This window comes from Acomys minous (genome assembly GCF_964271855.1).
Source record: "Acomys minous genome assembly, chromosome: 13".
NCBI lineage: Eukaryota > Metazoa > Chordata > Mammalia > Rodentia > Muridae > Acomys > Acomys minous.
The window spans coordinates 5644570-5671774 of record NC_140495.1 but is presented as its reverse complement, the minus strand read 5'-3'; the positions used below and the strand labels follow the sequence as shown (position 1 = coordinate 5671774).

General features: G+C 48.7%; 1 protein-coding gene across 2 annotated transcripts in view; it reads left to right on the top strand.

Moving 5' to 3' along the window:
* Window positions 1-27205, top strand: part of ITGA9 (integrin subunit alpha 9) — a 316744-nt gene that overhangs the window by 78729 nt on the left and 210810 nt on the right. For both annotated transcript variants that reach the window (XM_084754233.1, XM_084754234.1), the window contains exon 15: window positions 7348-7508. In XM_084754233.1, coding sequence (XP_084610359.1) covers window positions 7348-7508 — 161 coding nt within the window. The remainder of the gene's footprint in view (window positions 1-7347; window positions 7509-27205) is intronic.

Sequence of the window (27205 nt, the reverse complement as noted above, 5' to 3'; positions counted from 1 at the left end):
TCCAGAGATCTTTACCTTTTTTTTTTTTTTTTACACTCAGGTTTGGGTTTGGATTATAGCTGAGTCATAGAAAATGTGCTTAACATATGTGAGGCCCAGCGTTCAATCCCCCACAAGCACATATGTGTGCCCACACGGAGGAAGGAAAAATCAGGTGTAAAGCAGGGAATGTTGATATCAATAGGGCGGTAAGGAAAATATCCCTCACTCACATGTTGTGAGGCATTATCCTCTGAGAACAACAGCCATATCTTATCTCAACAGCTGGGGCTGCTTAAGACGTCCCCTGTCCCCAGCAGATGGGGATTGTTGACTGTTCCTTCATAGAAGGAAGAGGGGAGGTTGCCTGGACCCACATGAGATCCCAGGCATCGGCTCCCATACCTCTCAGTCACGTGTATGTCATTCTGCCCTAGTCGCCTGTGGCCTCGTGGTCTTGGGGCGTGCTAGAGTGTGCAGGCTGTGGAAGGTTGCTGGGGAGGTGAGGACTCTGCAGTAGTGAGGATGTTGCAGTCTTTGCTAGAGTGAGACTTTCCAGTGTGGCTGCTCTGGGACCACCCACACTCCTGTGAGAAGCCTTCATCCATGCTCTGCCAGTCAGGCCAGTGATCCCATTGGTCTCCCCCACCCCCACAAAGTAGGAAGTTAAGGGATCACAGTTTGTTTTGGACTTTGCTTGGTCCTTGCAGCCCCCTAAGGAACGGGTAGGCATTTGTTTATGTCTCCTTGGGGGAAAGTTCCTGAAGTATCTGTTCCAGTTTTTTTCCTGTCATTTTCATGAAAAATGAAGCACATCCCAATCAGAAATGTAGCCATCCACCTGAGAGAACAAGGTGGCTGTGGAGTGGGGAGTTTGGGAGAGGAAAAATGGATGACTGTTCTAGAAATGTAGTCATCGGTGAGGGCGAGGAAAAGGTAGCTTGCTGGAGCTGTGTAGACCTGGGCCAGTGGCGGGTGTTCCTCAAGGTCATCAGGAAGGCTACTTTTGGTCCCACAGAGCTAGAAGATCAGCTCTCTCGGTTTCAGGTAGAGGAAGGATGCGACATCTCAGGGGCCCGGGATCCTCCAGCCAGGGCCATCTCCGAGGTCTCTGCATTTGGAACACACACCCTAGCGATCCTGGGTACTCTCTGTGGACCACCTGGTGATGCCTGAATGAAAAGGTCTTCTGAACACTCAGGGTCTCCATGTCCCGGGCTGTTGACCAGCAGATGGCTGCATCTGGGCAGCCCCACCTGGGCACCTGAATTACAGCCAGGGTTGGCATGTTCTGTGGCATTGATCTGCTGGGCCTTCAATCACATGACCTATTTGGAGGATGGCTTTGGAGCCAGAGCAGATGTGGTCATCTTGTCTCTGGCGTTGCTCCTTCTTGCCGTTGGGACCTAGCGGGCTTGGGCACGTTACACCAACTGTTTCTTCAATCTAGCTTTAGCAATGGGAAATCTCAGCACTCTTTTGGGCACAGGGTCACTAAGGTCAGCCACTAGAGGGGCAGTTGTGACTTCTGGGAACATTATGGGAAGTAGGTTGCCCATAAGGGGTGAATCTGCCTTGGCCCCTATGATAGGCAAGATCCAGGGAGGGAACAGTTACCACACTATGTGTATGTATGTGTGTGTATGTGTGTGTATATATAAAAGCAGGATTTGCCTCTTGGAAGTAGCTTATCAGGCAAGGGAGCATGCAGTAGCGATTACAGAAGACGGCTGGGATGGTGCCAGTAGCTGGCCAGCCCCTCAGATCAGCTGCACGGCAGCACCTGGGATCCTGCTGGCTATGCACACTGGAACTGGATGAGAACTCGGGGCATGGAACACAACAACTGTGCTTTACCAGGCCTCCAGGTGGCCAGTTGCGCTTGTACTCGCTTAACTCCTTCCTTGGGCTTAGCAGAACCTGGGAATTGGAAGAAGGGACCTTCTGTAACCGGAACCCAAATCTTTAAGCAGAGAGCGCTGGGCGATGCTACCTGCCCCTCTGAGAAAGTTCGATGAGGGTGTTGGGTCACGGAGGAGAGACTATGAGGTAGAATTATGGCCGTTGGGACCAGCTGCCATGACCACTCGTTGTTGGTTAAGCAGCCGAATAAACAGGAAGGAGCAAGGCCTCCTTTCCCCCTCCTTGCAGGCTCCCTCCCTCTCATCTCTCCCTGTTGGCAGAGCCTCACAGGGGGCTGCTGGCAAAACAAGCTTGTGGGATTCCAGCCCCGTGCCACAGCAGAGTGCAGGAGGATGTGCTTGGAACCTAGATCCTTGGAACCTAGGGCTTCATAAGCAGCAGAGCAGCATCCGGGTTCTCGGGGTAGGGGTGGGGATCTGAACTATTAAGGCCATGTTCCTGCCCCTAGAGCACTGGCTCTCCTAGGGCGTCCTCCGTGCTCACTCCGGACTCTGGAGGCAGGGAGGTGGGAAAATGAGCCTCATCTGTGTTATTTTGGGCTCTTCGATTGGCAGAGGGGGATGAAGCTCTGCCAGACTCTGTGCTCAGCCCTGGCCACAGAGCACGGACTTGCATTCTAGCGGGAAGGGGGTCTCCGTGCTTGCCCTTCTAGACACGCTCAGGGTGGCACGCAGGCTGGCTTCTCGCTCCGCTCCGGCAGCCTTCGGGAACAGGTTTATAGCGTGTTTCACTAAGCAATTTCAAACAAGAGTTCAGCTCATTCCGAACAGTGTTCTTAGATACTTCATGCTTGGCTCGGGGGCTGCCTGTGGCTTCTCAGAGCCTCCTGGCAGCCACAAGAGAGGACTGAGTGCTGTGGCCAAGTGCACTGTGTCATTTACCCATAGGCTGTCTCTAGGTAGACCAGAGGCTTGTCTTGGTGGCCAGAGGCTTGTCTTGTCTACAGCACTATTGCTATAGCATCAAATGAAAACCAGGGAGGACTGGAGCCAAGGGAAATAAATGCATGTTCGTTTGGGGAGTGAATCCAGGGTCTCAGGCGTGCTATGAAAGGCCTCAATCACAGGGCTGTGTCCTGATCCTCTCCCCTCACGTTTCCTTGGCTTATAGAAATCCTGACAAGCTTTTCACGAGCAGAGAGCACTGCCTGTATCCAAGCCGTAGACCCCAGGCCCTTACGGGGAGCCCCCAGGTCATCCGGGTCATCCATAGGAATAGCAGAAACACAGTTGGAAGCAGATACCTTGTACCTCCAAACATTTTCTTCTCAAGTTAGAGGTGGAGTGACTACTCGGGACAGCCTTTGCATGAAGAGAATGTTCTCAAAGCTTCTGGTCCCCAGAAGTGTAGGGATGGGATGGGGTGGGGGTGGGGGAAAGTCTTGTTATGGAAGGAATGGGGGTTACCTAAGAAAGTAATCACTGCCAAGTAAAGATCGCATTCCTTGGAAGAAGAGGGAGAGAATTAAGGAAAGCTAGTAAAGTGGAAATGCCCCTTTACCGATCTCCTGGGATGCGCTGAGGGAGGCTGAGTAATGCTGGAAGAAGACTTAAGTAGACTTTCACAGCTCAAACCTCCTTCTGATGGGAGATTTGGAAATGATTTAGTGTTGGCCGGGACAGACCAGAGCCCCAGTTGATGCGAGACAGCTGGCACTCTCCCCTGCCCCAGCCCACTTGGGGGGCCCTTGGGAACCAGCTTGGGGGGGGGATGGGAGGGAGGGCGGGGAGGCAGGCGAAAGCATGACTGGGGATGATCAGCTTTTCCATCCACATGACATCATTTGACATGCCACAGACACAAACTGCCAGAAGGAAGAACTTGTGTCATGTGCTGTGGGAACCAGCGCTAATCTGAACCAGCATCCTTCTGGGTAGGGGCTTTGAAGGCACCGCCCCCTCCCCAAGCAAGCTGATTGGCTGCATCCCAGCATGCTTGGGGTACTTGAACAGGAGCTATTTAAAGCTACCACTGGCGCACAGGGCTTCAGACTTGACTGTTTCTTCTTACCCTCTGGCAGCTCCCAGACTCTCCTCGTGCAGGCAGAGCTTCTACATGGTGAATCTTGCTTGCTTCCAGAAGTGAGAGTCGGATATGGAGTGAACGTCTGCGTATTTATAATGTCAAAATAAATTTCATATCAAGCACGGAGGAGGCAGCTCTAGAGAGGAAATGCTAAATTTCCTTGGGGCTGAATAACAGGGTCTGTCTGGGATCAGGCACTTAAACATTGGAGAAAAATCTGCTAGGTTAGCGGGTTGATACCCACATGCCCCGCCCAAAACAGAGCAGTTGCCCCGCCCCTGGCTCCTCCCCTCCCGTAAGTCTCTGGGATCTTTGGGAAGACTACACTGCACTGGTGCTTTGAGCAGAAAATGGTGCTTGTAAAGTGTTCGGCACCGCTCTGGGCATGCATAGAAGGCTGAAATCAACCCCAACCCCCCCAACCCCTTTCCTGACTTGCCCTGTGTTAATTTACCAAGACAAGGGTCTCAGGGCACACCTAGGCGTAGGGATGAGCCCGGCAGTACCAGCCTGTAAGTGGGGCAGAATGCCAGCACAAGCAGGATTCTCCAGAGGAACAGCCCAGGGAGGTTGCTAATGGGAAGGATAGGAGTGATGCAGGAATGTGGGTTAACTGATGGGTTAGCTCATGGGACATGAGGCTGGCGGGCCTGAATGCTGACTCTGACCGGAGACACAAGGCTGAGCTAAAGCGGCAGTTTAGATCTGCCGGCAGGCCGGATGCAGAACTCCTCCTTCCTGGGGCGCTGGGAGACTTTGATGTTCTCTTCTCAAGACCTTTGTCTAATGCAGCTCACCCACATTATGGAATTTGATTTGCTTCAGCCAAAGTCTAATGATTTAAAAGACCCTCAGAGAGATGTGCAGTTTCGTGCTTGACTGGGTACCGCGGTCTGACTGAGGTGGCACGTAAATTAGCTAATTCTAGGAGACCAAATAGAGGATTTAAAACTAAGCACTGTGGGTCCATCAAACTCAGCCCTGCTGGGGGATGTGGGGAGTCAGTGTAGGACATGCCTCAGTGTGAGGTACCCTGAGCGCAAGGAAACAGGCGTCCTACCTGCTGGGTGCTGCTTGGAGAACTGACTTCTGGTGCGAGTTAAAGAAAAGCCCTTAGCAGAGTCAGGGAGATTGGGAGAGGCCAAGAGGATGCACATTGGAGGCCACACCTTCTGCTCTGTCTTCCTATGTTCATCCCCGTCCTCCCTGAGTTCATCCGGCCGGATCACAGGGTCTGCTGCCCTTTCGATTTTCCTTCTCCTCAGGGACATGGGCAACCTTCATGTGTCAGCTGGGTGGATGGCTGGACAGGGGCTGTTCAGGCTACGCAGCACTAGCCACAGCCTCTCATCTGTCCTCCAGCAGTGGACACCTCCAGACGTCATTTCAGTTCCTGGATACGTAACCACTCATCCTCTTGGGTTGTTACTATGTGGAATCAAATGTACATTGGCTTCAAGCTGGCTCTTGATCTTTCTCTATGTTTAGCCCTGCAGTTTCCGCACTCACAGGGTAAGAGGTTTTAGGTCAGGTGAAGCTAAAAATTCCCCACCATGGGTCAATGTGGTATGAATAGCCCAGGCTAGACACGGGGAAGTCTGGATTCTGTGGATGGTAGATGGCTCTTGGGATGAAGGGAGTATTTTCCCGTTTGGAGCCGCAGATCCCTTTGTCCCCCAAATGAAGGCTGTGCATGCGCTGATCTGTAAGATTTCTTCAAGGCCTTGGCAGTCTATGCGCATGCTCCATTTGAAACCTTTGCTTCTACCCCATGTTTTCTCTACTGGTGCGCATCCCCTAGATGTTCTTTTCTTCATAGTAGAATTATCTTCTTAGATGATCCTCATCCTGGGTCCCTCCTGGTGACCAGCTTTGCCTTAGAAATCTAGTTCTCATTGGGATATGCAAGTTAGGGCATCATAGCCTTCACTGGCTAGGAATCTGCCATCTGGCCAATGGGAGCCATGATATTGCAGGGCCCAGAGAAGCCATTAGGTACAGCCACAGACAGCTGTCAAGTCACCTTTCTTCCTCCCCGTTCAGACTTCCCTTTGGTGTTGTCTAAGGACACAGCCACTCCTGTGAGTTGGCCTCACCATACTTAACCACTGGAAGGCGCTGGCTTCAATGGCTGAACTTGTGACATGGGTGTGTGGCAATGGCCTGGGATGGCTCATCTGCCTTCTCATTGGCCAGCTACCTGGTAATTTTAGGACCAGAGATTATTGTTTTTCCACCGTGGAAACTACATTTCCTGGAGCAAGACAAATGTGTTAGTGGCTGGACTCTCTAGAGGACCCAAGCTGAGCAGCTCACAGTTGCCTGGACCTCCAGTTTCCAGGGATCCGATGCATCTTCTGGCTTCTATGGGAATTTGCTCTCATGTAGCATGTAGACACAGACACACACACACACACACACACACACACACACACACAGACACACACAATGTTTTTTTAAATCTTTAAAAAAATACAATAACCTCAGAACCCACAAAAGAATTAAGAAATAAAATGGCTTACAGAGAGGCCGGCCCCTGGGACAGAGAACAGTGCTGTGTGTCTGCTGATGTAGAAGTTCAGTTTTCCTCATAAAGCACATGGCTATCTAATTACAGATGCGAGTGTAATGGAGGCCACATCTATTGGGTTTACCTAGCAGGCATTCGGCATCATAGCACACTTCTTTCTCTTTTATGTGCTCTGCTGTGTGCTCTGCTGTCTGTCATTGCCCTGTCAGGTATAGGGCTGAGTTTTCAGGAGAAAAGCTCCATGTAGGAGCCACTATGGCCAAAGCCTTGTTGGAAGGGCAGGCACCCTGGGAGTAGAGTCACCCCCAGTTTCCAAGTACGGGGCTCCATGAAAGTGGACTCTTTTTTTTTCGTGTGGTGTTGACCGACACCTAATTGTGTCAACAATGGCATTCAGTGTTCTCATCCCACCGCGGGTGACACACTCATGGAGAACGCTAGGCATTTTAGAGAGATATTGAATTATTGTAAGCAATTGTTCCCCGTATCACACCATTTGGCTGAATAAAAGCCGCCTTCATGGTGTCAGCGGCTTCTAGTTATATTTGGCAGCTGTGCTGCGATGCTTGCCGACCAGCCCACCGCTCTAGGCATGGGTGAGAGGGATCAGTGACATACGGGCGCATTGCTGGCTCTGTTGGCACCTCACAGAAGCAGGAGGTTTAAACAAGGATGCGCCATAGGCCTGATGCCATGGGATCACTGGGAAGACAGAGGCCATCTTGTTTCGTCCATAGCCTGGCTTCTGGGAAGGTCTTGATGTGGGCTGCAGGGCAACTTCCTGTATTGGGAGAACTGTGCATGAGGGGTCTCCACAAAACTGGGGGCTCGGTGGTCTCAGCGCTGTGTGCCCATCTTTGCTGACATCACCATTCCTTATTTACCGTCAGGTTTAAACTACAATCTGACGGCTGATGTGGCCCAAAAGGAGAAGGGCCACCTGCCCAGAGTCTACTTCCTGTTGCTGGGAGAGACTGCCGGCCAGGTCTCGGAGAAGCTGCAGCTGACTCCCATGGAGGAGACGTGTCATCACTACATGGCCCATGTCAAGGTCGGTCCCCTCTTCTTCTTAATCCTCAAATTCTGATCTCTACGGATGGTGGATTGGAACTAGCATAAGCTAAGTCTTGTTTCATTAGCTGGGCTCTGAGTTTCACGGTTCTTGTTCACAATATCCACTTCTCCCTTTAAAGTTAAGGGCTGACAGCTATCTTGTTTAACTGTATTTTAAAAAGAAAAAAAAGCGGGGGGGGGGGAACCACACTGTTGTGTTACGGAGGGGTGCACATCTGCCTTGGTCCACGTGTGGAGGCCAAAGAACCAGTCTGTAGAATCCGTTCTAGTCTCTGATTTTATAAAAGGTGGTTCCAAGGATTGAACTCAGGTCATCGGGTTTGCAAGGGAAGGGCTACCCACCACATCATCTCACCGGCTCCCTTTCACGTATTGTGCTGGTCTCAACCGCTGAGAAAGGGGTAAAGAGTTCCAGGAGACCAGTGACAGTCTCTCACTGTGCCTCATCCTCCTGGGAGGTTTTGGTCCCCTCCTCTCTGAGGCTTGGCAGTCACTCATCAGCCATGCTCTGGGTCTCAGGCCCCATCGCATCACTGCTGATGCCTTTCCTGGTGGCCCACTGCATGACGGTACCAACTCGCAGTCAGAGTTAATGCATTTCAAAACTGGTTGGGCTCCATTTATCTTTGTTAATTACCTTCTGTTTATTTTAGGAAGTGAGTTTGGGGAGATGGAGGGTCCTCTTTCCTTCCTCCAAATAAACTTGTAAATGTCTTTCTCCTCTTGAAATTATTTGCTAAATATATTTTGCTGTAATTCGGGAAGCCAGGCTTTGATTGGCATAGAGTGGCCACTGTGCACTGTGGGAGTCCTGGCCTTGCCCGCTGCTGTAGAAATAGCCAGCCACTGGCCCACAGGCAGAGCCAGAGCAGAGGTGAACAGATCCATGACCTGGCTTGGACAGCTGGTGCAATGCCTGTGGGTTTGGGTTGAATCACACAGGCCTGGTGTGCATCAGCTGCGTGAGCACTGAGTGAGTCTCTGCCTCTCTAAAGTGCATATGTACTATTCACCATTAAAGTACTTAGTTTCAGTATCAACACTGCCCAGAGCCGGGTGGCACATGCTGGCAAGCACAGCACTTGGGAGGAAGAGGCAGAGACACAATCATGAGTTCAAATTCTGCCTGGGCTACCTAGAGAGTTACAGCCTAGCCTGGGCTTACATGATCAGACCCCATCTCAAAGCAAAACAAGATGAAAGATAAGCATAGCACGGTGAATATAAACACTTTGCATGGAGTCTGATAACCGCTCTTAGGATTATTATTCTTCAGTTGGGCCATACATAATTCCCAACATTCTAACATTTTTGACTTACATAAACACAACTTTGTTTAGTTTAATGTAATATAATTAGCCATAGACTTCTAGCAGATGGGAATCTGTAGATTAAAGTGTCTTCCCGTTGTTGCCTTGTTTGGGGTCGGAGTCAGATACTAACAGCTGTGTCTAGGCTGCGTGTAGAGAATCGCCTTCATCTCTGCGGCACGTGGTCTGGCCCGGAGCCCCGTGAGTTCATTCCCCGAGAAGCTTTGCAATGGGGCTGGGCTCTGCCTTCTGCCAGACTCATGTCAGGGCCTGCCCAGGCCAGCTGCCTTGACTTGGGCTGCTGGCCACTTAGAAAGCCACCCATGCCCTGGTTAGCCTGCCCTGCCCTTCTTGATCTTAGATTCCTTTGGTTTGTGAGCATCCTTGAGAGTGTGGGCTGCTCAGGGGAGGCTGCTGTGCAAACCCCAAGATGTATCAAATGGCTGAGTTTGACACGCGCTAGGGTGTGGGGCATCTGGCCTTCCTCTCGCTAAGATTGTTTCCACAAATCTCTTCCTTGGAGGCTCTTTGCAACTTCTTGCTTTGGCTGAAGCATTCATAGCAAATGGTTCATAACAGCTAGAAGTCATCTGTGCAGACAGAGCCACAGAGAACCTGCTGCTGGCCTTGGCGAAGTGCAGTCGGGGAACAGCAATGGCAAAGTGCAGTCTGGGGCAGAGCTGTTCCTATTGTGGTCTCTGAGGAAGGCTGCCCCAGAGGTTGGCTCAGCCTCTTCTGTTATAAGTGCTTACCAAATAGAACAAATAAAACATAAGATTTCCCATTAAATTCAGATGTTAGATAAACTGTTTTCTTTAGTATATGTATAATACCCCCACCCCCGATTTCTTTGTGGCTTCTCTGAGTATCAGCCACTATATGTCACTGAGATCAGATGATATTATATGGGGAAAAAAATCTAAAAATAATAAATGTTAGATAACTTTTACCACAGAATATTGTGGTTCTATTTTTAATGGTTATTTCTTTGCCTGATTTATGAACTTTATCGTATGTATGCAATATGTGGGCAGAAGTATGTGATCTTTTATAGTATTTGTAGTTTTATATAGCCACAGAATGCCGTGGGACATCTCTGTACATAAGGGGACTTGGCATCGTCCGAATGCTGCATGGGATGCTACGATGGTTACTATGGTTGCAGTCCTTGAGGGGTCCCAGAGTCCCCTAGGGGCTGGCACACCTGTGACGGGTAGTCTAGATTCGGCAACTTGGCATGGAAAGGCCTACCTTAAAATTGGGCAACACCATTCCCCAGGTGTGCAGGCCCTGCATTCTGCAGAAGGGAGGGAGGGAGGGAGGCAAGCACCAGCATTCATCTCTGCCTCCTGACTGTGGATGCAATGTGACCTCAAGCTCCCTCACCCAGACTCCCCCCCTCCCCCCACCACGGGAGCCAAAACAAACCCTTCTTCCTATAAGATTGTCATAGCAATACCTAGAATACTCAATCATGGATACTAGATACTGATGAAAAATACCAGTTTGGTCTTTGAGACTGTCTTCCTCTGTAGCCCTACGCTGGGTTGAAACGCACGCATCTCCCTGGCTAGCCTCAAGCTCAGTCTTCCTGGTCCAGGTCTCACCAGGATTTCAGGCCTGAAGCATCACAGCACTTATCAGAAAGTTCACCTTTGGTGTGGCATCCCATTGGCGTGCCTAGTGAGCCCCACGTGAGACTCCGAGTGACCTCCACAGCAGGGCTTCCTCAATCAAAACCGAGTTGATCAGAGCAGAAACTGAGATGGTGGTTAGAACACTTTGCGGGCTGAGGACGGGCACTCCTGAGTGTGGTTTATTTGGGCCACTTCCGGGAGAGAAAGCAGACTGGCTTTAGCAGACTGGTGCCTCATAGCTAGTGCTTGGCTATTACCCTGTGGGCAGACGAGTTAGTGGAACCTACCGGAGAGAGACATAATTCCAAGAAATGTTCAATGTAGCGAATAAGCCTTACTCTATAGTACTACTGGACCCTAAGAGAGGACAGTGACTAATGGTGGAATACAGGAGTGAAGGGACATGTTAATGAGCCGGCTAGCTGTCCCCATTGTGGCACAGTTGCCCTAAGAGCTCACAGACGTAGTCTGTGGTTTAGGGGCTTGTGGGAAAACAGCTGTGGGGGCTGTGGTTTATGTGGGGGCTGAGATAGGCAGCAAGAATGGGGGAGCGGTGGGTGACAGTGATTGCTTCCCAGCCCTGGGGGTACAGACTGGGGAATCTGTGAGTCAGGGGTGAAAGGACCGTGACATGGTCTGTACTGCACAGCTCTGCAGACGAGTCGTGGAAGATAGATGCGAACGTCCCGCCCCCCCCCCGCCCCCCGCCCGCCCTGCCCCCCCCCAATCCCCCTTATCGCACGCCATATGGCCAGCAGACAGGCCGGCACTGGGGCCACATGTGTTTTGTTTAGGCTATCTTTAGGCATTTTTTTCTTTCTGTCTTTAAGCCTGTTCAGTACGCACTTGTTTTCTTTTCCTCTTTCTCCCCCTAAGTTTTCGCTCCATATATGGTGATGGTCTCCACTGTGGAGCCGGGCTAATATCTGCCTCCTGAGCCAGCTCTGTGGTACCCTGCTCTGTTCTTGAGGACACCCGGGGAAGTTCCACTCTCGTGGCAAGCCATCTCCTTCTCTTAGAACACTCCTGAAGTTGTTCCAGTTGCTTCCTTGACTGCTCCCCAGAGGTCACATACCCCACTCATCTTTTCCTGTTCCCCCAAACCAGGCCAGCTTTGGAAGTAGCCACCTTCCTCTACTGTCTCAGTGCTCTGGGGGTCTCTAGTTAGACCGCATGGTCATAGGTAAAATCCAAAGTACTTCTTCTTGGCTTCAGGATTCCCAGGCACTTAGCCTCAGTTTACCTTTTTAGTTTCATCTTCTACTTGCAGGTCGCAAGTGCTCTGGCTCTTCGAGCTGTCCTGTCCCCTTTCTCTGTAGAACCCTCTCCTATGCCTTTCTGCCTTGGCCCTGAGTCATGGTGGTCTCTCTAGGTCTTCAATTATTTTAGGTCCACTTCTTGTGTCTGTAATAGAGCCATGCACCTCCAGCTTGCTTTTTACATTCTGTCTTAAGGTTGTGCCCGCTCAGTGTTTGGTTTCATAATTTCTCTTTAAACCAGATGACTTTGTAGCTCTTTTGTACAACAAGAGGGTGGTACCCTTCTGTAAAGCAAAAACCAATTATTGCATGCCCAACACAGAAAGCAACTGTGAAAACAAAACCCACTGAAGTCAAAACAGTGCCATTGAATTCTGGCCATTTTCATTGTTTTCCTGTCTCTGAAGAGGCGCCTACCCATTCTGTGGGTTAAAAGGGGAAATTACCAGACCCTGAGAGAATTGAAAATGTTAGGGTACTACAGTGTCATTCTCACCCCAATGCCAACAGAAGGATTAACAGGAAGTTGATCGGGGTAACTTTTCAATATGAAGGTCCTTCTATAGAGCCAGGCCTGAGTGTTGTTACAGCACTTGGTGGCCATATTCTGATTAACATACCCTTTTCTGCCCAATCTGCTGAAGGCTTGACTGTTCCTGGGGTGCAGCCTCTCCACAGGCCAGACCTAGTCATAGTCCTAGACCCTAAGAAACTTCCCTCACGTTCCTGCCTTTTAGAAATGGTTCCCTGACTGACTCCTGCTCATACATGGAGCTATGTTGGGATGGATAATTAGGTTAGCTGGAAAGGGCTCATAGGGAGCTCATGACACAGAATGGAGCTCATGTCTCTGAGGAAACAGTAAATGGTGTTAGGATAAGGTAGGCAGGAGAGCTTGGGACAGGAACCAACACCGCGTGACCATTCCTTCTCTGATAGGTGTGTCTGCCCAGACCACTGGTCCTGAACCTTGCATTAGATGAACAGGCCAGCGAGCGGCCTCCAGGAACCAAAACACCACAGCAACCATGCTAAGTCAAGCACAGGTATGGGAGGAATCCTGCACATGAGGCCAGCTCCCCCCTCCCTCCTGGGAGGGTCAGTAATGACCTCTAGAAGCCCTCAGTAGACCTTAAAGGCTGGTAAGAGGGCTCAGCAGGTAAACACGCTTGCTACAGAGGCCAACAGTCTGAGTTGGATCCTGGCATCCACATGGTGAAAATTTCTGACTTCTGAAATTTGTCCTCCAATATCCACACTTTAGCACTGGCATGCACATGCATGTGTTGTGTGTTCACATGTCACAAGAATAGCACACTAAGCGCTTTGGCCAACTGAGAGGTCACAGCTCTCCTTGAAATGTCTCTAATACATTTCATGGAGGGGCTGGCAAGGGGACCTGAATCAAGTTTCTGTGGCTCCTATTTGTAGGAACAGGTGCCCCTCCTGGCCTGGCAGAGCCTTGAACCCGGCAGTGCCGTCCTGGGCTCAGCTCACTCCTTGGGCTCTGTCCGGGTGTCTGGGTCTGCTTCCATTGTCATATCCCACAAAGCACCTGTGAGTCCTTGTCTCAGTCACGTGCTGTGAGTGTGCAGAGCCGTGGCGTGATGGTTCTTGGGTTGGGAGCACCCTGACATTCAGTACGCACACACACACACAATCACATATACATACTCACACATACACACTCACATTCACACACTCACGCACATGCATGCATATGCAGTCACATACACACATGCACACACATAATGCACATAGTCACATACACACACTCACATGTACATTCATGCTCACACAGGCACACATACTCATAAACTCACACGCATTCACATACACACTCATAATCACACACTCACATAAGACTCACACATGCAAACACACACTTACATGTACACACTCAAACACACACACATATATATACACTCTCACACACATGCACACACTCACATACTCACACACAGTCACATACATATTCACTCACATACACATATACATACACATGCGCACACACATACATGCACGTGCACACACACACACACACACACACACACACACACACACACACACACACTCTTCCTTAAGAAGGAAATAGTTAAGGAAAGGAGATAAAGTTGCACTGAAATACTCTTATGTAAGAAATAAGAGAAAAGGTCCCTCTTTGTCTCAAGAAATAGTAGCTTAAGCCTAGCCATCTTGATAAGACCGAGACATAGGCATATTTTTCATCTACCTTAGTGGGGTTCTGTACCTCTGCCTCTCTTCCAACCCTTCTCCACCCTAATGCCTTCCAACCCCCACCACAAGGTTGGAGAGAAAGAAGGTTAGTGGGGCGAGGGGCATAGGCCTCTTTACAACTTCCGGCTGGTTAGGGTCATTGGGTTCTATGGAGCAATACCAATCTCTGTCAGGATGCCCAGCAAACCAGCAACAGCAGGGCTAACAGCTGTGGATAAACTAAGGCAGCCCACACCCTACACTTGGGATTATAACAAAAAAACCTATGTGTGTAACATAACTGAGTTTTTAAAGAAACTAAAACTTCTACTACACAGAGAGGTAGCTAAATAGATTTAAAGTTGTAGGGTTTGGCAGGCCTGAGACGTAGGGAGTATTAGCAAAACATATTAAGTTTTAAAAAAAAAATTCTAAAAAACATACAAGGAAGGTATCTCTTATCCCTTTCCTTCCCTTCCCTAAAGCTGTTTTCAGTTTCCTAGTGTGTCTTGCAAATGCTCACTAGTAAATATATAAAGCTGTGGTACCTCTTGGAAGGCAGCGTGCTACTCACACACTGTGGTTAAAGTTTGCTTGCTCCTTTAAGTTGCCCACCTGCTGCATGTAGTGTGGACTTCGGTCCATCCACTGCAGGATGGATTGCTGCTCAGCAGTGACAAAGAATGGGCCACTGACAGCCAGGAACACGGGTGACTTCAGAAGCCTTGCGTTAGGATGCCAGATGCATTCGGTCTGACCCCATCTGTGTGACGTTCTAGACACTTAAGGAGCCGGAAGGTGGAGCAGAGGTTTCTGGAGACCGGGGGTTCAGAGAGAGGCGGCAGCTACTAGCGCCAAGGACAAATGGGACATTCTGGGATGAGGAACACGTTTCAGGTCATGCATGTGGGGTTGGTTGTATGAGTAGGCCCAGTTTCTGAAGGCCACAGGCATGTTGACTGAAACTCAGTTATGTGAATTATATTACAACCAAACTTTAATATGCGACAATTAAAACAAATTAGCAGCACAGAGGCGTCATTCACGAGGTGCCACACTATGCCCCTTCTATTAAGTGTGCCCCGTTTCATTCCCCGAGGTTCCACGTGGATGGGGAGCAAGTGGAATGGCTCATTTCCTCTTAGTGCAATGGTCAATCCCCTCCAGTTCTGCCCTTTTTTCAGGGTTCTAGTTGCTTTCTGTGGTTGTAACAACAACAACAAAAAAAACTGACCAAAGGCAACTGGGGAGGGGAAGGGTTGATTTGGCTTACAGGGTTCTCAGTCCATCACTGAGGGAGGTCAGGGCAGGAACCCAGAGACAGGAGCTGAGGCAGAGGCCATGGAGGATGCTGCCCACTGACTTCCTCAGGCTTGCTCAGCTGCCTTTCTTACACAGTCCTGGCCCACCTGCCCGGCGCTGGCACTGCCCACAGTGGGCTGGGCACTCCTACCTCAATCAATCAGGAGAATGCCACACAGACATGCTCACAGGCCAGCCTGGCGAGGAAAATCCTCAGAGAGCCTCCCTTCCTGGGAACGCTTAGGTTTGTGTCTGCTGACAGAATTGTGACAAAACTATGCTATTTAAGTTTGGTTTGTTTTATTCAACCTGGTCTCTAGCTCTTAACTTCTGACAACTTCTCTCATCCATATTTATTCATTTTTAAAAGTTTTAAATTATTGCTTGTTTTTCTTTGTTTTGTTTTGGTCTAGTTTGGTGGGGGTTTTTTTTGTTTGTTTGTTTTTGAGACCAGGTCTCATGTAGCCCAGGATGTCTCCTAACCCACTATGTAGCTAAGGTTGACCGTGAACTCCTGATCCTCCCGCCCCCACCTCTCAAGGGCTGAGATTGCTGGTGCCTGTATCATATTGCCTACCCATTTCCTTTTATTTTGGCAAACATGTATTCTTTTGGAAGAAATTGAAATTTGGCAGTCAGCCCAATTTCTGTGGGGCTCCTTAGAATGTAACACTGTATTTGGATTAACACTGTGTTTGTCTGATAATATAGAAATTAATATCAAGCCTTTAGTAATTAACCTTCCTCTGGAAATGATTCTTAGAAAAAAAAAATCCACAACCTTCTGGATGACAGTCGTGGGAGCAGCCAGCACAAACTGGGCATCTAGGATGTGCCGGTCACTGTCTGTCCCCGTGTGTAGTCACTGCCATTGTCCCTGTGCTCAGGCACAGAAGAGGCAAGGAGTTGCTCAGAACCCAGGAAGTCTGGCTCCTTAACCTCTGTGTGGCAGGCACCACTGCTTACACAGATGGCCGATTTGAACTCACCTGTTCTCTGCTCTCCTCATGTGGAGGAAAGTTAGAGGCAACTGCCCATCATTGCAGAGCTAGAAAGATGCTTCCCAGAAGTGTCTCTGTCTGAGCATGCGAGGCAGAGGCAGTTGCTTTGAGAGCTCTGCCTTCTGGCCCACCTGTGTGCTTCTAATGTTTACCAGCAGGTTTTTGATGCAGGGAGCTAACCTGAACTCTGCTTGGCTTCCTGGTGTAATATTTTTTTGCCATGGCTGATTTCAAGCAGCCACATGACATCACTAATGCTGGCTCGGGAGAAATGTATAACAGCACGTGATTGTGTACCATACCCCATATTTCTAAGCACCCTCAGGAGAATTAGCCATAATAAAAGACAGCGAGCTAATTATGATGACTTTTGAGAATCTGTGACCTTCATTCAGTTTTACTTTTACTAATGCGTACGTCGAGCCCTGACCTGCAGAAATGTTGAAAATGTGACAGTGGGCTCTTGCAGATTGGCTGCTGTGAGCTCACACAACCGTGTGTCGGTTAGCAGCGGCATTGTCATCTGACTCGTGCTATGTGCACGTCTATGTATCACAGCCATTCATCCTTGTTTCGTTTGGCTCTGAAAACTGATAGGAATATGAACTCGCGGGGTCCACATAACTGCCAGACCACAGCTACATTTGTCTGTCTGGCTTAGAGGCAAAGTCTGCATTTCGGCTGAGTTTCTTAGACTGTATCATAACTCATTTTTAAAATTCTAGTTGAAACATGTTGAGATCTTATTCCTCACCCTCCTGTGTGTGGGGTTGAGGGTCTGTCCTGCAGCCCTCTATGTGCCAAAGAAGAAGAAATGCCTGGACATTGAGTGGTTGGAGAGTGACCTGGCACTGGTTGCCTCCTGTTTCAACCCTCAGCTTGAATTTGTCCCAATGAGTGCGCAGTGGCAGAGCTGTTCTTGGAGTCATGTTTTGGGCACCTTGTCCCTCTTGCCCGGTGACTTGATCAAGTAAAGCCCTGAGGGCTGGTTCCACCCCTTTCTTACCGGTCCCCTTCACCAAGGGCAGCGCATCAAGGTCACTGAAACTGTGTCGTCATTCTTAACTCTGTCTCTACCCGAGGCATCCATTTTGAAGTCATCTGAGTGAGTTCTCTGGCTTTCTAAGTGACCTCACGTCCCTCCGGGGCAACGGCAGGCACTGGAGTTGCCCTTTGCCCAAGCATCTTGTCTCATATTGCTCCTATGGGCTGCCTTGCCAAGCTCCTGTGCACACAGACTCCAGGTTTGGAATGAGTTCTGTGTCTTTCTTCCCTGGTAGAGATTTCCTGTCTGAGACTGTCCAGTTCCATGCGGACTTCCATGCTTGCCCTTTCAGCACGCGTGGCTGAGCCCATGGTGGGTGACTGTTATAAGTGTTATAAGGAAGGGGCTTTATTGCTTGGAATAAGAACAGCATCTTGAAGGCTTAAACAGGTTGACTTTAAAAAAATGTCTAACAATGTAAATCCAGATTTTTATGGTTAAAAAAAGTTGCCTATATGGTTAAAAAATTGGTTTCTGTTAGTAAGTCTATTAAGATTGTGTTCTTAAAAAAAAAGATTTATTTTTATTTTATGTGTATGAGTGTTTTGCCTGTATAAACTGTGTGCACCATGTGCCTGCAATAGCTGCAGAGGCCAGAAGATGGCGCAGGGTCCTCAGGAACTGGAGTTGCAAGCCACTGTGTGGACGCTAGGAACTGAACTCAGGTCCTCTGCAAGGGTAGCCAGTGCTCTTAACTGCTGAGCCACGTGCCCAGCAAGGTCATAGCCTGTTTTCTCTGACATTGGGGAAGGTGCTTCGGGTCCTTTAGTAAAGAAGTCATTTTCTCAGCAAGTATTTGATTGAGCAAGGGTTAAAAAAAAAAATAGCCACGAAAACACTGAATTAAAATTCATTTGGAAAAAGCCAAACAATTTGGGAAACAGCTGTGAGCACCTCATGAATCACCTTCTCTCCTCATCCCCTTCCCTCTCTTCTTCCTCTCCCCCTCTTCTTCCTCCCTCTCTCCACATGGGCACATATACACATGCACAATGTGTGTTATATAAAATATTTTTATTTTGAAATATCACAGCTATATTAAGATGAGCACAGAGACATGGTAAGTGCTTCACCGAGGCATCTGCCCTCTGATCTTTGCTGTACTTGCTTTGCACCTCTCGAGGGAAAGTTGCAGCCAGACTCCCCCCACACACACCCCTCCCCCCACACCCACCCATCCCCGCCCATTCTGTCCCTATACATCAAACACAGTAACCAGGGCACAGCTATTGAAACCAGGAAATTGAAAGTACATTATTGTTACCTCAAACTTCTCCAGCCATTGACATGTCCTCTGAAGAGAGGTAACCCTGGAGCCTGTGTCACATTGGGTTGTCATGTCCTTTTGGACTAAAATGACTCTTTGGCTTTGCCCTGACAGTTTTGAAGAGGACAGGTCAAGGATTTCATAAAAAGGTCCCTCTATTTGTATCTCTGTGTTTCACAGTGTTAGATTCAGGGTGTATGTGTTTTGTGGCAGCGCCACAGTCTTGTCCTATGAAGGTGGTCACAGTGACGAATAGCTTGCGGCCTCTCTGCTCCCTGGACTGGAGGCGTGCATTCCAGGTCCTAGAAGGGTGACAAAATGAGTCGTAAGTAGAGTTTTCAGAGCCTGGTGTCTGTTCTCACGGCAGGCTGAGAACTAAACATGATACCTTTGAGTTTCATAGAGCCGAAAGCTAGGAATTTCCACAGCTGCCAGGGATGGAGACCTAGCTACAGGAGGATGAGCACATGGAGATGAATCGTCTCTTCTAGGCGAAGGGAAGTTGCTGGTGTCAGTTACGTGGCCCGAGGATTTTACGTGATTGACATTGTTTGGGAAATAAGCATTTTGTGCCCACTGTGTGCTAGGCTGGTGGGTCTCCCTCATACCTGAAAAAGATTCTTGCAATTGGGGGCTTACATCTCCGTGGACAGAGATATGACACAGTAAAGGCAGTGACGGGTGGTGGTGGGGAGATCAGGGTGAGTGCAGACTGAGGGTGCAGATAAGGTCAAGCGACCTCACTCACAAGGACAAAAATCTGAGCCAACGCTTGTAGGGGCTTTGGGAGTCTCACAGTCCTTCCCGGAGGTTCTGATAGGGCCTGGGTGTGTGGGATATTTGGGGCAGAGGAAGGAGGCCAGGCCAGGAGCCAGGCAAGAGGAGGAGGTCGGGGTGTAGGCTGTTGGCTGGGACTATATGGGGCCCCACAGTCACAGGAAGGACTCTACCTGTGTCCTTGGTGAGGCGGGAGCTGCCGGAGGGACCCTGAGCAGGATGATGACATGGTTTAGCTCCCAGCCTCAAAGGACCCAATTTGGCTGCTGGGTTGAAATGGATTGTGGGAGGTGGGACAGAAACAAGCCTGGTGAGCAGACCTTGAGAACAGCCTAAAGGAAGAGATGGTGACTCTACCTGAGGTGACAGCAGCTGGGATGGCAAGATGGGCTCCGAACAGGAAGACACTTTGAAAATGGAGTCTGCAGAATTTCTCTAGGGCTCAGTAGCCATCAAAGGTGGCTTCTGTGACTGTGGGGATGAAGTTGTCACTAGTGTGCAGGTGGGGTATACTTTAAGGGTAAGATTTGCAGTTCTCTCTCAGAGACTGGGTTTGCTAGAGAAGGGCGGGGCCCTGAGGACAGAGCTACAGCAGGCTAATGCGCATCATGCCCTGCCCCCACTCCCAAGGTTGCTGCTGGATTCCAGCTACCCTGTACACTTTCCATATACAAAGAGGAAGGAAGGCCATAGAGCACTGGCCGTCTAACCTGAGACCCTTTAAAGAGCTGCCAATGACTTAAAATTCATTGACCATCTGCATATTAAAATTTCAGTTGTGAAGGGTTGGAGGGATAGCCCAACGGTTAAGAGCACTAACTGCTCTTCCAGAGGTCATGAGTTCAAGCTCCAGCAACTACACTGTGGCTCACAACCATCTATAATGTGATCTGATGCCCTCTTCTGGCCTGCAGGTGTACATGCAGGCAGAGTGCTGTATACATAATAATAATTATATCTTTTTTTTAAAAATTCAGTTGTGAGATGCCAGTTTTAGCTGCATATCTTATAAACTCTGCCAGTTTTAGAATCCAAAGATCTTGCCGTGAAGATAGAAATGCCCAATACACTGTCCACTAGCCACGTATGACTACGAAGGCCTGAAATGTGGCTTAGAATGGGAAATGTGACTGAGGAACTGAATTTTTACTTATTTAGTTATAATTCATTTAAATTTCACCATGGCATGGCTCACAGTTTGTGTGTGTGTGTGTGTGTGTGTGTGTGTGCACATACAGACGCACACCTGGGTCAGAGGGAACCTTGTGGAAGTCTACTGCCTCTTAAGTTGGGTTCCAGGCACTGAACTCACACTTGACCACCAGCCTCTTTATCTGCTGAGCCATCTTGCCGGGCCCTTAGCTCCTGTATTGGATGGGGCAGGTATTGAAGTGAGGCTGTTAAAAAAGGCGAGATGGACACTGGATAGACAGCTCACAGTTTCTGCCACCACACAACATGGAGATGACAAGGGCATCAGTCACATAAATCAGGCCTCAGGGCAAAAAGAGAGAAGCAAGCCTGTGTAGGATATATTGATCACGAGATTGTGTTATTTACTGGGAGAACCTGATGTTAGTTGTGGTGTGCCTCTGCCTTAGCAAATATCTTTAATCCCAGAGCTTTCTGCTCGAATGTTGTCAACAGGATTAAATAAGGTCAACTGTAAATCAAGAGGCGGAGCTAGATACCAGTTGACAGGGAGTGAACATCAGATTACTAGGAACAAAACATAGAGAAGAAAAGGTAGTCAGGAGGCTGGATAGGGATGCACAGGAAGTAGAAGGGAGCTGAGGTCCATTTGAAAGAGGTTGTTTGAGACTGTGTTGGGGAGGGGCATTTGCTTCTGGGACATCGGCTGGGGAGGAAGGTCAGCTGGGTGCTTTGTCTGCCTCTCTGAGCTAGCAGGCTTTCACTGCAACATCTGGCTCCCGAGTCTGTGTTGGTAAAATAAGTGATTGAGATTTTTGTTAAAAAAAAAAAAAACAAAAATAAAAACAACAACAGGTCAGCTTGACCATCCACTTTGCACTTACGCTGACTGACCCTGAGTTTTTAGTGTGGAGTGAAGTGTGGTTCTTTGGGGCCCTTCACTCACACATGCCTCTCTGTTTGCATCATCCATGTGGGCCTCAGATGCAACGGGAGATGCCATTCCAAGGTTTTGGTTGGTTCACGATGAACTGATCATTTAAAAGGCATCTCATGTTTTGCCGTAAAGCTACATAGAAGGTGTCAGTGTGGAGTGTGAGTGGACTCCCTAGGCCCTTAAGGAATCACAAATGGGGTGTGGTGCCCTGTCACATGCCTACAATCCCAAGACATGGGCAGGCCAAAGTTGTGGGATCTTGATTTCCAGGCTGGTCTGACTCAAGAAACAAAACCAAATTAGTAAACGATTAGGCGGTATTTTAAGGTTTCAGGTGTGCGACCTGTCATGGAGTCGCCTGTGGTACAGAAAAGGCCCCCTTCCAAATTGTCATGCTCAGGGTGGGCAGAGATGCGATCTGAGTCAGCATATGTGAAACAGTTGCAGGCTTTCCCCCCTCAGGATGGTGAGAGCCGGCCAGGCTTGGTCTCCTGCCAACAGCAAGGCCCGTGTAAATTGATTCATCCCCATTGCGACATTAGCATCCTCTGCCGAGGAAGGGAGACTTGTCACAATTCCAAATTCTTAGAAGGGGTCTGGACAACACTGGCCCGAAGGCCCTCCACCTCTGTCCCACCCATATTTCAGTCTACCTGTTTTCATATTTGGAAAGGATCGAGACTTATCTCATTAGTATTCAGAGTTTCTTTCTTTTTCATGATTGGAAGCAGATGGTGAGAAATAAAATAAAGTATAGGAAACAGATAATAAGTGACATAGGGAAAGAGGCAGTGTGCAGCAGCCCGGCCCTCCCGGCAGCCACTTTCTACTTGTAATAGATACTGGGAGCTTCAGTCACCCACAAGAGTCCTTTACACGGTAATGTGTACGCGATATACCTGGGGGCCTTGTTGCAGGCAGATCCCAGCACAAGACAGCTGGTGAGTAAACTGCAGGCTCCTTGATGGAATGGGTGCCCTGGGTTCACAGCCCACGGAGCACAAAAGTCAGAAGCAATAGGTGCCTACAGTTAAGAGTGGCAGAAAAAGGCAACAGCTGGTAGTTGCTTAGGTGTCACAAATGAATGAACTTCGGGAAGGACGGATGCTGCTCCAGTTTTTTCCTGGCTGTGAGGGTGTGCACCTGACAGGTCACTGGTGGCACAAGAGAAGTCCTCATGGGCAGAGGTGGTGTGGGACCTCCTTGCAGGAGGTACGCTTACCAGTTAGAGGAGTGCTCCCCACAGATGGGAGTGTTCCCCCACAGGTGAGAGTGCTCCCCCACAGGTGGTATTAACACTTTCCAGTTACAGAAGGCCTCCTCACAGTTGCATGAGGTCTTCTAGTCAGCATGTAGACTGTGTCTTGCTGGTGTGTGTCAGCAGCAGAGCGTGTGCCACTTACAGGAGTGCTTCTGTGGACTGTGATTTCTTCTAAATCACTGCCTCTTGCCTGAAGGGCAGTGTTGTCAGTAGACAACTTCCAGAACATGATTCTGAGCAGTCCCATTTAACATGAGTAGAGAATTTGAGGGATAGCTGCTGGAAATGCCTTTCTCCCCCTGCCCCCCAGTGACTAGGAAGCCCTGTGACACACAGTCTTAGGACATGGGGCATTGCAGTGGGTTCTCCTGTACCTTAGCTCTGCCTTAGTCTCCAGGGACATCAGAGCTTGCATATCCCTTCCTGCCTGAAGAGCAAAAAGTGGTCCCTCTGTCCTTGGCAGGTGACAGGTTTAGGGTGGCGGGCTCTCCTGTGATTTGTTTTGAGGATAGGGGTTTTCTGGATGTCGGGTGCATGTTCTGGATATCAGAAGGATCACCACAGAGAACCAGGGGTACCCTCATATAGAATAAACCCACATCTTCCAAGAAGCTCCCTGAACAGCAATGGCTCTCAGCCTTCCTAATGCTGTGACCCTTAAATACAGTTCCTCATGTTGTGGTAAAACCCCCGACCATTAAATCGTTTTCATCGCTATTACTTGACTGTAGCTCTGCTACTGTTATGAATCATACTGTAAGTATTTTTGGAGATAGAGGTTTGGCAAGGGGGTCAGGACCCACAGGTTGAAAACGGCAACCGCAGGGCCTTTGGGGGGGGGTCTTCTCCACAAACAGGCCTTGTCCCATGCCCGGAGGGTCGAAATGAATGCCGGAGCATCCAAGGACTTCTGTCCACTTACATCCAGGAGGTTTGTGACAAGAGGAGTTGCTTTCTCTTTTAAATCTATTAAGTGCTGTGTGGCAGGCAGGATGGCTCAGCAGATAAAAGCACTTGCTGCCAAGCCCAACAACCAGGGGTTGATTTTTGGAACCTACATGTTGGGAAGATAATCAGCACCTGCAGGTTGTCCCCTGACCCGCACATGAACACTGTAGCATGCACACACACACACAACTACTACTAATAAAATAATAAGTCTTAAAAACAATCGCTGTGGAAACCTGAGAATGGCATTGTGTAATGTGTGTGTGTGTGTGTGTGTGTGTATACACATGTGTATACATAATTTGTACATTTTCTGGTAGGCAATGTAAAAGTTAAACAGACAAGATTAATCTTAATACTACAGCATTCCTTTGCCCTGACAAGGACCAGCCCTTAGGTGACTTAAATAGCATTTGCTTGCTCACACTTCTGGGCTTAGAAGTCCTAGTATAGGTGTGTCATCCAGGCTTGGTGTCCTCAGCTGTCTTCTCTTGACTTGCTGTGGCCACTGTCTCCACACTTTGCTTTCCGTCTGTCCAGACACACCTGCTTTCTGTGTGTGCACTCAAGCCAGTCACATCTGTGTGTGTGTCCAAACCAGCCACCTTGTTTTAGGGACCACCCTAATGGGCCTCACTTTTCACAACCCTTCAAAAGCCTCACACCCAAATACAGTCATGTTCTGAGGGAGCACACGGTTCATCACATAACAGCATGTACTGTTTAGTTCACTCGATGTAAAAATTTTCAGCTCATAATGTTCAAAACTAGCAGTGAGAGATTTGCATTCTGTCCTATTATTTGGTCTTTGACCTATGGTGTATTCTTCAGCCACAGCTTATGTGTTCAATAGGTAATGGCGGGTAGTGGCTACCACATTGGCCAGCACAAGTCTTGAGTCATATTTCTTCATCTGCGTACAGTATAGAATGCTTGCCAACAGGCCTGAGCGGACTCATACATCTGTAAGCATTTCTACAGCCCACTGATAGGCCCTCCTATGCAGTGTGGAAGAGCGCTGATGTGAGAGCGTGGCTTTGCACCTGGGCAGGATGGCTCTGTGTTCCATGAGCCCGGCGGTGGAGAGCCGAGCAATCCTTCAGCATTTCAGAACACTCAGCCGGGGGCCCAAAGACTGCCATGGCGAGACTGTCCTTGCAGAGGTCCAGAGCGTTGCAGCATTGCAGCATCATATCCAGTGGGAGCGTCAGGGCGATGAATTTTGCTAGCAAACTCTATGTTCTCTGTTTGGCCCTTTTTTTTTTTTTTTTTTTTTAAAAATGACATTACAGGAACCCCTGAGTGAGTACCTAAAACAACAACCAAACAAACAAACAACACTCCCCCCATAAAAACCTCTTACCTTTGCCTCATCTACAGACTCAAATGCAAACCTTTTAGGGGCTTCTCTGTCAGCTCTTTTTTTTTTTTTTTTAACACACTCCAGGGTTGGAAGGTGCCAGGGGAGGATGGAAGAAGTGAGCATATTGCTGAGCAAACACTTCCTGTGTTGAAGTCACAGCAGAAACATTTCCTGTGTGCCACAAATAATGCTCCCCACCTGGATACAATGCCTGGGAACCGCAGCGCCTGGCTTCCCTCAGACCCTCGCCTGCAGCTGCATGGCTGCTGGTGTTCCTCCTAGTCTCGGAGCAGAGCCACAAGCGGGGTGCTAAGATGGGGGGCAGACATTTCTTAGCTTTGGCCATCTGGCTTCGGAAGGACACAACTGTGAAGGGCTGCCTGTCCGGTACTGGATAAGATCCTCGGCTATGTGGCCACACTGTTCTCTCCTGTACCCCTGAGCAGCCACAGAGGCTCTGTCCTCCCACCCACCCCTGCTTTGTGTTTCCCTAAGATCAGTCTCCTGAGTCTCTTTGGGTCTCTAGTTATGCCATTAGGGAATTTATCCTTATATGTTATTTGTAATCTATTGCTCCTTTGGTTCTCGCTTCCTGATGAGAAAATGAGGGGAGAGGATTTCATATAAATTGGCTTCGTTCATCGTTGCCAGGGGTTGGGAGGATGGCTGTGGTAGGAACATGACATGCCAGTCCCCTTTCTTCCTGCTTGCCGGGTCCCTGGAGCTGGTTGAATATGATCCTATCACTCAGAACCACAGCCAGCTCGATTCTTCTGCTGTTTTGGCAACTGTCTGTTGGTCTGGGTGAAACAGTGATGTTTATTCATGAGGCACTCCTGGAGGACATTTGTGCTTTCAGCCTAAGCTTCCCTGAGTTTGATATCCCCTTTAACTGTCAACTTGGCACAGCCTAGAGTCATCTGAGAGGAGACCCTCAACTGATTGAGGCTGATAGAACAGATTGGCCTGTTGGCATGTCTTCAGGGATTGTCTTGATTATTAATTGATGGGCCCAGCCCACCGTGGGCAGAGCCATTCCCTGGGCAGTTGGTCCTGGGCTATTACAAATACTTTTGCTTACAACGGCAGGTGAAATTTAAGATTCCATCCCAGACTATGTCAAGCATATTTTGAGAATTTTGGGGGGCTTTGCTATGGAACATTTTACTTTATGGCGTCACAAGCAGCCATTATTTGTTTAATTTAGATGGTCAGAACCTTCGTCCATATGCTGTAATCCCAGAATTATACAAAGATTATTTTGAAAATCTACTAAAGACTCTCAGCTACACTGCAGAATACCCAATGTCTTCCCAGAGAGTATATCAGGGATCATTAGAAAAAAAGTAGAAATTGGTAACACAAATATAGAACTGTAATTCTCCTGAAAGTTCTTCACTTTGAAATGTGAAGTTCCATATTTTACTTGCACATTTAGTTAAAAGTTATGCTGATGCAGTGGGAACGGTGATGGAATTGTGGGTGAACTGGTACAGAGCACTTTCTGCCCGTGCATCATGGACCGGCTGCAGTTGTTCAGGGTAGATGCATGCCCTCAGTGTTGCTGGTGCTTAACTGCTTTTCTGAAGGCAGTGGACAGACAAAAAGAATCAAACCCAGATGAGTTAAAACAGTGTGATTTTGTATCTCTCATTGTGGAAAGTGGGTGTGAAAATGGCGGGGATAAATGTGGTGGTGACCAAGATTTCTTTAGCTGTTAGAAACCTTACTCTTCCCTCAAAAAACAAAACAAAACAAAACAAAACAAAAAAACAAACTGTCGTTAACCCTTTGAGCTCCTTCTAGGTCCCAGGACATTGCAGACTGCTGGCTCTCAGTCTCTAATGTGTAGTGAATCCGTAGTTTCATGCATTTGGCATATCTTCCTGGACATTTTAAACCATCGCATGCCATATGTAATACCTAATACAAATTAAGTGCTATATAATGAGCTGGTAAATCATATAGCTCATGGAGTAATGACAAATAAAAAGATGGGCATGAGAAAAAGAGGAAAACCAGCTAACTGTGAGGCCACTTACTTATGAGCCAGCAAGAAGCCTTGCTCCGTGGTATCTGCTCCACTTCCTTGCCTGTGAGTGGCCGTCAGAGAAAATGCTGTGTGGAGCGGGAAGCAGCAGGCGGCCCACTTTCACGCCCCTGCTCGAGTTCCTGTCCCGTCTTCCTTCAGTGACAGA